This window comes from Garra rufa, chromosome 3, assembly GCF_049309525.1.
Source record: "Garra rufa chromosome 3, GarRuf1.0, whole genome shotgun sequence".
Lineage (NCBI taxonomy): Eukaryota > Metazoa > Chordata > Actinopteri > Cypriniformes > Cyprinidae > Garra > Garra rufa.
Window position 1 is genome coordinate 12,660,238 of NC_133363.1, and position 13,068 is coordinate 12,673,305.

Consider the following 13,068-nt stretch of genomic DNA (forward strand, 5'->3'; position numbering starts at 1 on the left):
GCTCATGCAAAATCAAAGAATGATGTTTATGGAATGTATTTGGTTAATAAAACACACATTGATTGGAGAAAAGGGTGCTATAATTTTACATTTTCATCATAATCATATTATTTTGTACCACAGGACTGACTGGGCTGGGCTGTGTTATCTTATCAGTAAAACAAGTAGTATTGCTATTGCTAGATCGTTCTGCATTTGAGTTGCATCCTTTTTGACCAAAGGATGACCTGCTTATGACTTAATTATAGCAAAATTGCACCAATCTTGCAATAAATGAATAGACCAATTTGAGCATAAACCAGTGATGTACATGTTAATATGTGATCACTTTACAATATGTAATGGACTTGAGAAGGCAGTGCGAGATCATAAAAAAACATCTATTTCGGTTTAAGAGAAATTAATGTGTAGCCTGATTACACTTGCACCATCGTAGCTCGGTGTTTTTGTATTTGTCAAGTACAACGTGCCATTACCATGGTGTACCACAATACATTACTAAGCACAAGATTGCGTGCTTATCACACGTCACACATTGGTTGCTTAATTTTTCTATTAAGGTTATAATGTTTAAGGCTTTATATTGATTTAGGTTTGTTAGTAAATATGAGCTTGAAAACTTATACTGTACATATTTAGCTAATCTGTGTCTGTTTTTATGTCAGACTTTTATTTTGTCTAGCAATACTTTGAAATCCAGTGGTTAATCGTTTGGAACAACATATTTATTTATAATTTGTGACCCTGGACCACAAAACCCGTCCCATGAGGGTCATTATTTTTTTATTTTTTTTTGAAATTGCGATTTACACATCATCTGAAAGCCAAATAAATAAACTTTCCATTGATGTATAGTTTGTTAGGACAAGGAAATTTGGCTGAGATACAACTATTTGAAAATCTGGATTCTGAGGGTGTGGAAAAAATCTAAATACTGAGAAAATCACTTTTAAAGTTGTCCAAATGAAGTTCTTAGCAATGCATTTTACTAATCAAAAATTTAATTTTGAAATATTTACGGTAGGAAATTCACAAAATATCTTCATGGAACATGACCTTTACTTAATATCCTAATGATTTTTGAATTTTGACCCATACAATGTATTTTTAGGTATTGCTACAAATATACCCGTGCTACTTAAAGGAGTAGTTCACTTTCAGAACTGAAATTTACAGATAATGTACCCCCTTGTCATCCAAGATGTTCATGTCTTTCTTTCTTTAATCGTAAGGAAATTCAGGATTTCTCTCCATATAATGGATTCCTATGGTGCCCCCGAGTTTAAACTTCCAAAATGCAGCTTCAAAGGGCTCTTAACAATCACAGCCGAGGAAAGAAGGGTCTTATCTAGCAAAAGGATCGGTTATTTTCTAAAAAAAAAAAAAAAAAAAAATTATTAATTGTAAATGTTTTTTGAAAATACCCGATCATTTCGCTAGATAAGACCCTTCTTTCATTTAGAGCCCTTTGAAGCTGCATTTAAATTTGGGAAGTTCAAACTCTGGGGCACCATAGAAGTCCATTATATGGAGAGAAATCCTGAAAAATTTTCCTCAAAAAACATAATTTCTTTACAACTGAAGAAAGAAAGATATGAACATCTTGGATGGCAAGGGGGTGGATACATTATCTGTAAATTTTTGTTCTGACAGTGAACTACTCCTTTATGACTGGTTTTGTGGTCCAGGGTCACATTTGAAACAGTGTATCACATCCTGTGAGCGTTATTATACAGATGTGACCATCTTCTGTAAACATGACGTATATGAGGATTGTCCTGGTGGTTTGTACTTCTCCTGGGAAGTTAATGGCTTTGGTTATAGTTACATCATGTAACAATGTTCACATGAGATCCAGACAGCCTGTAGTTGAAAATAAACCACATCAAAGGGAAACCAAGCTACAAACATTAATCTCTTATCTTATAATATGCAAATAAAAAGCTTTGCTAGGCAAATTATTTATTACACCAAGCAACAATTCCAACTGACATAGGTTTGACCTGGAATTTACTCGGTAACCGGTTTCTCAGGTAATTTCTGTATCCGATGCTTGTGTACTTCCCCTTTCAGCTTATTGGTTTGTGACACCAATCTTCCGTTTTCTCATCCTATATAAGATGACAATTTAACACTGTTGTCAGATCATCAGACTATTTGCTCCATATTTCTTGATTCACACACATAGACATGGCTCGACTAGATGTCACCGAAACTTTTCACAGCATCATGTTTCCCGGGCACCTGCATACTGAAGACTCATTGAATTATGCAACCAACTTCAGGTTTCAGGACACCGATACTGTGATTGTCACCTACCCAAAATCAGGTAATAATGCATTTTCTGTATTCATCTTTAAACTTTCTTTAGGGTTTTTTTTAGGTTATGTATTTAAATTAAAATTATAAGCTCTTTTTTTGTCAAGATATTATTTATGCCTTTTAAGAATTAATTTCTTTTCCCTTGAATCCTTGATTCATAGGAACCACATGGATGCAGGAAATCATAACTCTGGTTTTGAGTAAAGGGGACCCAACTGTAGCCCAAAATCAGCCTAACTGGGCCCGTGCGCCATGGCTTGAGCAGTACTACTGCCCTGATGTTCTAAAAGCCACTACCGGGCCTCGTATTATTACTACACATCTGCCTTACCACCTGCTGGCACCGGCCCTGCAACACTCCAAAGCAAAGGTAAGTAGATGGGCAAGCCACAAATTCTTCACACAGTTTTAACATTTCTTTGTTGAACCTGCTTGCAAGTGACAAATGTTTGCCTTTCCTCAGGTTATATATGTAGCCAGAAATCTCAAAGATGTGTCTGTTTCATACTATCACTTCCACAAGATGGCCAATTTTCTCCCTGACCCAGGCACTTTCTCTGATTTTCTAAACGACTTCCTGAAGGGTGCAGGTTAGTTGTTGTTTACATTATTAATCAGGTTTTACCTGATTTCTCACCAGTATTACGTCACTTTCTTTTCCGTTACAACCCATTGCGTAATAACTTCCTGTGATTAATTATTTTTTTCCATCAGTGCATTATGGCTCTTGGTTTGATCATATCAAGGGCTGGACCAGCAACGCCAAAGATATTCACAACTTTCTTTACATGACGTATGAGGAAATGTGTCAGGTAGGATAACTTCATTCTTTTGCTGACCACATACATATAAACTTACAGAAGCAGTCTAAGTTTGCAATTTTTCAATTTGAACAGGATCTTCATGAGTCTGTTCAGAAAGTGAGCAATTTCCTGCAGTTCCCTTTAATTGAGGATGAGCTGATCCTTGCTCAGAAGCACTGTAGCTTCAATAGCATGAAGGAAAATGCCATGGTGAACTACACTCTCATTCCTCAGGAGATCATGGACCACAACAAGGGCAAGTTCATGAGGAAAGGTATGTAAATACCTTTTTGATGTTTACTTTAATCATTAGTATAATCAGGGGTTAAATTGGGATTTGTTATATGGGGGTCTCTATGGTGGCAGGCTTCCAATAGGCTATATATAAATAATGATTTTTCTTTTTTTTTGCAAATATGATTTATTCTGAAGCAAAATTCTCCTCAGCTGTGACATATGTGACGTTTTTTTTTTTTTTTTTTAATATACACAAGACATTATGGGGGAAATGATACTTATAAACAAAATTGTGTCAAAAAGTATCTAATGAGTGAGTCGTTTAAACAACTGATTTATCAGATGTTAGTGCATGGGATAATGAAACTTTGACTCAACAGATTTATTCAAAAAAACGAATTATTCAGCAATGAATCGGCTGGTTGCTGTGAGAAGCACTGTGGTTTTGCCGTCTTTCTTTGAAATTATTTTTGCTGCTGAAATAGAACAAAAGCAGTCTGCAATACTGCGCCTAAAATGTAAGTGACCTAATATTATTGTAATACATCTGGACATGATTATCCGCAATTTCTGATGAAATTTAAAGTGTTTAAAATGTTTAAAGATACCATTAAGGTATTGTTTTTCGTTATAATGTACTGATTCAAATTGGTTATCAATAATACATTATTATTTTACCAGTCTGCGCACCTCCCCTGACATGTTCTCACGTATGAACAGGCAGCATTTGGGGTGGGGGGACGGAGCGGGCGCATCAGACGCAATCATTAAACATATTTCAAAGGAAGACGGTGCCACGACCGCATCGCAGTGTCTTTACTGAGTGTTCTTAGGGAATATTTTGCATTACAAGTGATTGAAGTAGCTATTCATGTGGTGGAGTGTCATGATGTTGGTTTGTGTTTTGGGGATTGCCTAGTAATTTTTGGTTATTGATGTTTTAATCTGGTTAGGCTAATTGTTATTGTCGAGCCCTGCAATCAATGTGAGTATAGTCAATATTGATGATGAAAAACAAGTAAAACATAATATTTTAATGTCGTAGGATGTTGTTGTAATTGGAAAATCAAATCATCATGCCTAAAATACTGGTTATGTTAAATTTTTTTAAGGTATTTTGTTATCTTCTAAACACTGCATTCCTATCTTTAAGGTAAAGTCGGAGACTGGAAGAACACATTCACAGAGGAGCAGAGTCGTCTTGCTGATGACGTTTACTCTTCACAGATGGCAGATTCCTCACTGCTGTTTAAATGGGATTGCCCTGAGGAGTCTCGAAGGCCCTTGATGACCATTAATACTTCGGAATCTCAAACATGAGAAATCACTCTACTCACATAATCACTTGTTACTGATAACATACCTCAAATGTTTCTAATGTTTCACACTAAGTGAGTAAGCTAAAGTATTTCAGTCCTTTCTTTGTTTTTCTACATGGTAATTTAACTAAACATTAAAAAAATATATTTTCAAAAGGTTTCATCCTGAGACCTTAAGAGAAATATAGCAATATTTATGTAATATTTTACTATTCATTTTATATTTTTGTGTTTTATGCAGTGTGATTAAGTATTCTTAGTAAAGTAGTAATGTTTGAATATTAACAAAAATGACATGATGAGTAGATTGTGTGATATGATAGAGATGTATTTTACAAGGCAATATAATGAATAATAATAATTAATTTTAACAATCTGTGTACTTAAACTACACACAACCTTGAAATATAATGATTTATATAAACCTATTCTACAACCTTTGCTCTTATGCTTATTGTGGTCATGAACCTGTTATCAAGTGAATTTGCATGCCAGTTTTGGCAATGGACAATGAATGGTAGGCTACAAACTGGCAAGAAATCCATCACTTCAATAGAAAGGCTAGCTGATCTTACTGGATGTTCTTGTGAGCGTGAGGCTAATCTAAAAGGCCATATATTTAAAATGTTATTTTCTTTAATGAAGAGAGTGTTTAGAGGCAGGGTACTGCACCTGTGCTGCACTTCAAGTGACGGATGGCACTTGAAATGTGCATTTGGAAGGAAGAAACAACATTTCAAATGCTAGCTGAGTCTGCCAATCTCACATGTGAAAGACATCATGTAATGCTCTGTACAAAGAACTGGCACCCTGCGGATTCCCATGAAATCAAAACGAACATTTTGTGAAATTAATAAGAATAATTTAGCCTTAAGGTCATTCTTTTCCATTTCTGATTAGATTTGTCCAATCAAACGTTCTCCAGAATCTGAAACATCCTGCCTCTTACATTATAAAAAGGTTGCATTTTAAATTGATCACATATTCATTAAGGGGAGACATTGCAGACAAAAACACAATTTTTTCATGCATCTATTAAGTTTGAGATTTTGGGTGTTTTTTGCTTTTTTTTAATAAAGTGTTTTTTCAGACTAGTGGAAAGAAAACATCTAAAAGACACTGTTAAGTGTTTCTTTTATAGCACTTTATTTATTTGTGTCAATAGATTTCAATTACAATACATATTTTTAAAGGCCGTTTTCTCAAAATGAGTTTTTTCTCCTACACTGAGCCATAAATCTCCACTTCAGTAGAACTTACACACACCAAACTTTACATTTGTATTCCTATCTATATCCTGAAGGTTTTTACAGAGGGATTTGTTCATATATAATTTGCTCAATTTTATACATTTAATTCTTAAGTTACTATTTCCAATATATTTAAACATAACTGATCAGACCTAACTTAAGGTTGCTTTTTAATGTTTTCATAAAAAGAGGAGGGCAAGAATGTGGAAAAATAGTAGGGAATCCTTAGAACATACAGGGCTGTAGTGGCAAAGTGGCTGTCTGATACACTGAGCATATCACACATGGCATTTGCATGGCATTTAGAGCCTGTCATCTGCAATCTATGGCTATTAGCACTGTAATTACTGAAAAAAGGTCCTCAAGACAGTCTAGACGCAAAGACATGATACAGGCCTGTACAAACATGGTTTGGATTTGTTTTTAATCATATGAACAGTGAAAACCTTTGCAATGGAAGAGGGAGAGAAGGACTAACTCTTGGTTGATTAGACTTAAGCCCTATTAGGACAGTAATTGTTTCTCATGTGTAAAAATAAATTTTAGCCGATTTATCAGGGTGGAGAAATGAGATCTGTAGGTGCGTTCACGCCTTGACATAAGCCTAATTACCATGATTATGAGATGCCAACTTGTAAAAGGCGTTCATGTCCTTGTTGAACTTGTAATTTTCAGAGTTACAACTTGTACCATCTGACCATAGATGTATTTAGGCCAGGTGTGCCAGAGATTTTCTTACTATAGGGAGATGAGAAGGTCTGTATTACTTACTATTGAAGAAAGTGTAATGGCTAACTTGGATCAAGTGTTCCTTATAACCATCATATTAGAGCCTTAACGTCACTGAATTTCAGTCAGAGTTGCGCAACACTCAATTGCTGTTTACGGATACCATAGGAATGAAGGAGAAGTGCTGTAAGCTCATATAAAACTTTTTTTTCTGTGGTAAAGTTGTAGTTCAATCCAAAAGTATTGTTTAGTGAAAAACATGTTGAAGATTAGCAGATAGAGCAATTAAATTATAAGATGTTTCCTCTAAAAAGCTATTATTCAGCATAGTAAAGCCTCTCATCCATTGACATCCATTAAAAAAAAACAGGCTTGGGTCTCCTTTCCCACGTAATGCCAGACTGAAAGTGTTAGCTTTAACCGTTACACTTTTCCAGCTAATGGTTGCAGGCTTGCCTTCTAGTAGCTTTGAGGGGTGCCCAAACTCGGTCTTAGAGGGGCGGTTTCCTGCAGAGTTTAGCTCCAACTTGCCTTAACACACCTGCTGGGAAGTTTCTAATATCAAATATGAATTAGCTGGTTCAGGTGTCTAATTGGGGTTTGAGCTAAACTCTGCAGGACACCGGCCCACTAGGACCGAGTTTTGGTACCCTTGATTTAGGCGCTGTTTAGGCATTGATAGTGCGATAGTTCAGAGTTCAAGGATGTGGACAGCTACAAGTAGAACGTCATGTGTTATCATCACGAAATTATAGTAATTACGACATGGCGTGACACAGAAGGTGTTCCTATGAACCTGGGAATGCTGCTCACATGGCCATCTGCATGATTGTCTGCTGTAAATAAAATGTTATATGCTTATAAAATAATAAATTCATATTTGATAATATTCTATTTATTATTTAAATGTCCTGTTTAAAAATAGAGACACTATAGTTGAAATGGTCTTGTATTTAATCGCTCAAAATGATGGATGTCATTAAAAATGTGAAGATAAGCAGAAATAACATAATGCAACCTCTTATTTAAATAAGGTAAACATAAAGCTGCTTGGCTTTTATTTCTGTATATAACACATATAATTGTATATAATACATAATTCAAAAGTGTAGCCTATTGCATACCTGTTGCAGCCATAATGAACCATTTCAAATTTTAATGTGCTTTTCTTTTCTTTCTTCTAACAGCTCCCACTTGCTGTGGTGGAGCAGATATAAAATAAAGAGGGTTTGCACTTACGCCACAATTTGGTCAGTTGCCTGGATGTGTGGCCTTACAGGCGATACTTGGATGTAAACAGCATGGATTGCACATTAATGTACTACTAAATACGTTGTTCTGTTAATTTATGCTGTCTTAACCACGGAAAAAAATGTGTGGAAGCTGATAAATCATATAGAGAAAGATTTAAAAAGCAGGAAAGGGTGCAATATTTTGACAAACTAAACTTAATAAGTGGTAAAGATACCTGTCACAGTCCTGTCTGTTCATCTGGTCTCCCCCTGTCATTTTGTCACCATTTGGTTGTGCCCTCGTTTGCCCTCATCCCCGTCACCTGTGTGTAATTATTAGTCATCTGTGTCACCTGTGTTTAATCTATTATCACCATTTATAAGTCTGTCTCTGTCCATAGCACTCTGTCGGTCTTTACATTGTTTAGATGTTTTACATGTGTGGATGTTCCTGCTTGTTCCTGCCTGTTCTGCTTGTCACACTTGAAGATTTACATTAAATATCACTTTTGTTTGTTATCTCGTGTCCCATCTCGTCAGTCCAGCACGCTAACCCTGACAGAAAGACCGACCCAAAACAGTTTCACGGCGTGTTTCCCTGCTTTATTTTCCGGTTTTTCTCAGTTTAGTTTTTTTTTCTCCCTTTATGGATATCCCTGCCGTCTACATTATCCTCCTGGAGCAGGGGAACCGCTCTCTCGAGGACCACACAAGAGACTTTGTGTTCCTCGCGCCACAGACGCATTACCCGGACAGCTGCCTGTGCACGTTCTTCCGTGCTGGACTAAACATCGCCACGAAAGCGCAGCTGTCCGGGGAGGGTCCTCGAGAGAGCTTCGCCGATTACGTTGAGTGGGTGCTGGCGTCCTGTGGATCGTCATGGACTGTGGACATCATCGAGAAGGACGTCAGCCCCACTCCAGACCCAGAGCCCAGCCAAACATCACCCCGACATGCAGAGGATGAGCCCAAAGTCATCACCGCGGACGGAGAGCCTGAGCCCGGAACGACAGCGATATGGAGCGCCGACGAGCTCAAAACCTCCGACCAAGAGCGTGAGCCGACCTCTACATCTACGACGGTGGAGTGCTGCGTGGAGCAAGAGAGGGCGGTAGAGAGCCCTGCCCACTGCACCACCACTGGGGGTGAGCATGAGCTACACTCTGGGGACTTAATAGACTTTTTCTCAGAAACACTGGCCTGCCTGAACTTCCCACCCACCCGCCCTCTTCTGCCTATGCCTGGATCTCTGCTGGTTCCGTCCAGCCGTCCTGAATCTCCGCTGGTTCCGTCCAGCCGTCCTGAATCTCCGCTGGTTCTGTCCAGTCTTCCAGAATCTCCGCTGGTTCCGTCCAGCCTTCCAGAATCTCCGCTGGTTCCGTCCAGCCTTCCTGAATCTCCGCTGGTTCCGTCCAGCCATCCTGAATCTCCGCTGGTTCCGTCCAGCCATCCTGAGTCTCCGCTGGTTCCGTCCAGCCATCCTGAATCTCCGCTGGTTCCATCCAGCCTTCCAGAAACCCCGCTGTCACCTGTCAGTCCCCCTACTCACCCTCAGTCCTCCATCTGTGCAGTGGGCTCGCCGCAGGTCTGCCAGCTTCCATCGGCGTCTCGGCTGGAGGATCCCTCATCTTCAGTGTCGCCCGTCGGCCCACCAGCTCCACCGGGCTTCCTCGTCCCTCCGGCTCCGCCTTGGTCGGTTGTCGTCCCGCCATCGCCTACGGACTCTACTCCTCTGGCTACGCCTCGTCGCTCCGTCCCATCGGCTCCGTTGGGCTCCTCCCTCCCCCCGGCTCCACCTCAGTCCTCTGTCGCTCTGGCTCCACCGCGGCCCTCCGAATCTCCGCCTCCGCCCTGGTCGCCAGAGCCTCTGGCTCCGCCTTGGCCCTCCAGATCCTCGGTGTCGCCCAGGATCTTCGGCTCTCCGTCTCCGCCTCGGGCTCATCCTCCACCTGCTCTGCCTCTGTCGGTTGGACCCCTGGAGTCGTCAGCCCGTCCTCCACCATGGCTCCTCCCTCCGTCGGCTCCACCATGGATCTTCATGGCTGTGGCCTGGGTCTTGCTCTGTCCCTCCTGCTCCGGGTCCCTCCTGTTTCCTCCCTGGCTCCTCCCACCTTCGTCGCCCCCTTGGACTCTGTTGACTTTGTTTGTTGTCCCCCTCCAGGGGTGCCGTCCTCCGCCTAAGCCTCCGCCCACATGGACTCTGTTTTTTCGCCCCTCTTCTTTTTTTTTTTGTTGTTTCCCACGGCGTCCTCGGAGGGGGGTGTAATGTCACAGTCCTGTCTGTTCATCTGGTCTCCCCCTGTCATTTTGTCACCATTTGGTTGTGCCCTCGTTTGCCCTCATCCCTGTCACCTGTGTGTAATTATTAGTCATCTGTGTCACCTGTGTTTAATCTATTATCACCATTTATAAGTCTGTCTCTGTCCATAGCACTCTGTCGGTCTTTACATTGTTTAGATGTTTTACGTGTGTGGATTTTCCTGCCTGTTCTGCTTGTCACACTTGAAGATTTACATTAAATATCACTTTTGTTTGTTATCTCGTGTCCCGTCTCGTCAGTCCAGCACGCTAACCCTGACAATACCATGACCATTTTTAGTGGCAATAACCAGCAAAATATGCAAGTTTCATTCGGTTCAGTAGCATTGTTTACTTGAAGTGCCGCCGATATGTCTGACTAATGACGCATCGTGAAAACTTATAAATAGCCTACTTCTCAGAATTTTAGTAATAGATATGCATGCCAATTGTGTGGAAGCTGATAAATCATATAGAGAAAGATTTAGAAAGCAGGAAAGGGTACAATATTTTGACAAACTAAACTGAATAGGTGGTAAAGATATGTACATGCAGTATTAATTAAGATATTAGCTTTATATAACCTGACTGGAAATGATAAGAACAAACGGGAATGTTGTCAAGATCCTTGACCTGAAAATCCTGGTTCAGTTTGGCAAACCACAAATGCCTTTTGTTTCTCAGACATTTTTTTGAACTCTTCTTCTTGATTTGTTATAACTTTTGGCGGTCTATAGTACTCCAAATGTTTTTCCCGGTCCAGCCGATTACTACAGCCCAAAACATGACAATAATTTATATTTTTCAGCAGCAATAATCAGCAAATATGTGAGTTTCGGTTCAGTGGCATTGTTTACATTAAGTGCCGCCAATTTGTCTGACTGATGACGCATTGTGAAAACTTGTAAATAGCCTACTTCTCAGAATTTTAGTAATAGATATGCATGCAAATTACAGCAAAGTCCAACAAGATTTAAACAGTGAATCTATTTCTTCTTGTAAACTCAGATATATGGATTCAGACAGCAATTAAATTACCACATGACCTTGGTGTTTGTCAAAAAACAGTGGGTAGCCTATTTCGGCCGGGGATTTTTAAGCAAATGGTTTGAGGAAAAACACAGAAATTCTAGATTCAGGTGGTAATAAATCAGCCACTAACCACTGTAAATGTTGAAAAAAGCATTTGTCCCCATGAGAAACAATTAGGCTACCGTCCGAATCGGGCTTTTTACACAAATCCCTAGAGGACTCTTATAAGCAACTGGACTGTTACATTAAGCTATAAAGCAAAAAAACAAAAACAAACAAAAAAACGGTTGCAGAACATGTGTGGTTTTAATCTTGAGCTACAGCATATTTTACTTCATTGTGCATTACCTACACTAGCATGTAGTGCTGTTGTAAAGTGCACTTTAAAAAGGAAAGTCCCCAACATTTGCTATTTGGTCCTCATCTGTCACCTGCCTCAACAGGTTTAAAAATGTGCTCATATTAATATAACCTTGTTTATCAAGTTCTCTTGTATTTCGTCATGCTACTAGAAAGCAATATTTGACTCTTTTCTCTGTTACAAAAGAAGTGAGAGAATGAATTGTCTCAGCAGCAGATTTAAAGCTGCCCTAAGGAAGATTATTTGTTAAAGGAACACTCCACTTTTTTTGTAAATAGGCTCATTCTCCAACTCCCCCCAAGTTAATAAGTTGATTTTTACAGTTTTGAAATCCATTCAGCCATTCTCCTGTTCTGGCGATATCACTTTTAGCATAGCTTAGCATAGATCATTGAATCCTATTAGACCAATAGCATCGCAAAAACCAACGAGTTTCCATATTTGTTGTATTTAAAACTTGACTCTTCTGTAGTTATATCGTGTACTAAGACCGGTGGAAATGCAAAGATGCAAGTTTCTAGGCTGATAAGATTAGGAACTACACTTCCATTCCGGCGTGATAGTCAAGGAAGTTTGCTGCCGTAATATGGCCGAAGCAGGTGGAGTATTATCAGAAATGAGTTCCCAGCTAGTTTAGCATTTGCACATGTGCTGCGTGGTTTTACTGCTCCTGCATGGGTTAGGGTTAGGGTTAGGGTTGTTTGCTATTGTGTGGATTTACTTATGGATTTATTAAAGACTGTTTGAACTGTTAACTTCCTTGTCCTGCAAAACTGAACAGTATTTATATATTTTTTTACCTTTGATACACAGCCACGTCCATCTGTCCTGAGCACGAGTTTGGCATCAGTCACGTCACATGTGCACGCACTCGCTCTAGCGTAGAATACGCAAACGCCGTAAGGGGAAATCAGTGAAAAGTCCCGGATGAGTTTGCGCAAGCAAACGTAATCTTTTAGCTTTAAATCGGTTTAAACAATCAGGATACGTGCAAGTAATTGCCATTTTGAAAAGCTGTTATACCCACAATCTCTGTGCACTGTGTAAACAATGAGTGTTGTATACATGCGACAGATCGCTTCCGGCGTTTGCGTATTCTACGACAGAGTGCGTGCACGTGACGTGACTGATGCCAAACTGATGGACGTGCCTGTGTATCAAAGGTAAAAAATGATATAAATACTGTTCAGTTTCTCGCAAAAAATGATCGTTTCGTGTCTTAGGACATCAATGTATCGTCACGAGCCGCAGGGTGTAATTTGGATTTGTCTGTGCATGTTTTTGTTTACTTTTAAAGGTTTGGTGCCCATCCACATCTATGATAAGGCTGGCAGACTGCACCAGTTTTCATTAAAAATCTTTGTTTGTGTTTTTCTGAGGAAACAAAGTCACCTACATCTTGGATGCCCTGGGGGTAAGCAGATAAACATCAAATTTTCATTTTTGGGTGAACTATCCCTTTAACAATTTTCTGCAATTCTCCAA

At 39.5% G+C, this 13,068-nt stretch overlaps 1 protein-coding gene across 1 annotated transcript; it reads left to right on the forward strand.

Moving 5' to 3' along the window:
* The first annotated feature begins 2,190 nt into the window (after positions 1 to 2,190).
* Positions 2,191 to 5,105, forward strand: sult5a1 (sulfotransferase family 5A, member 1). Its single transcript, XM_073837538.1, has 6 exons — positions 2,191 to 2,329; positions 2,484 to 2,692; positions 2,786 to 2,912; positions 3,037 to 3,134; positions 3,219 to 3,399; positions 4,516 to 5,105. The coding sequence occupies exons 1-6, from the start codon at positions 2,191 to 2,193 to the stop codon at positions 4,680 to 4,682; spliced, it is 921 nt and encodes a 306-aa protein (XP_073693639.1). The 3' UTR covers positions 4,683 to 5,105.
* Positions 5,106 to 13,068: the final 7,963 nt, after the last annotated feature.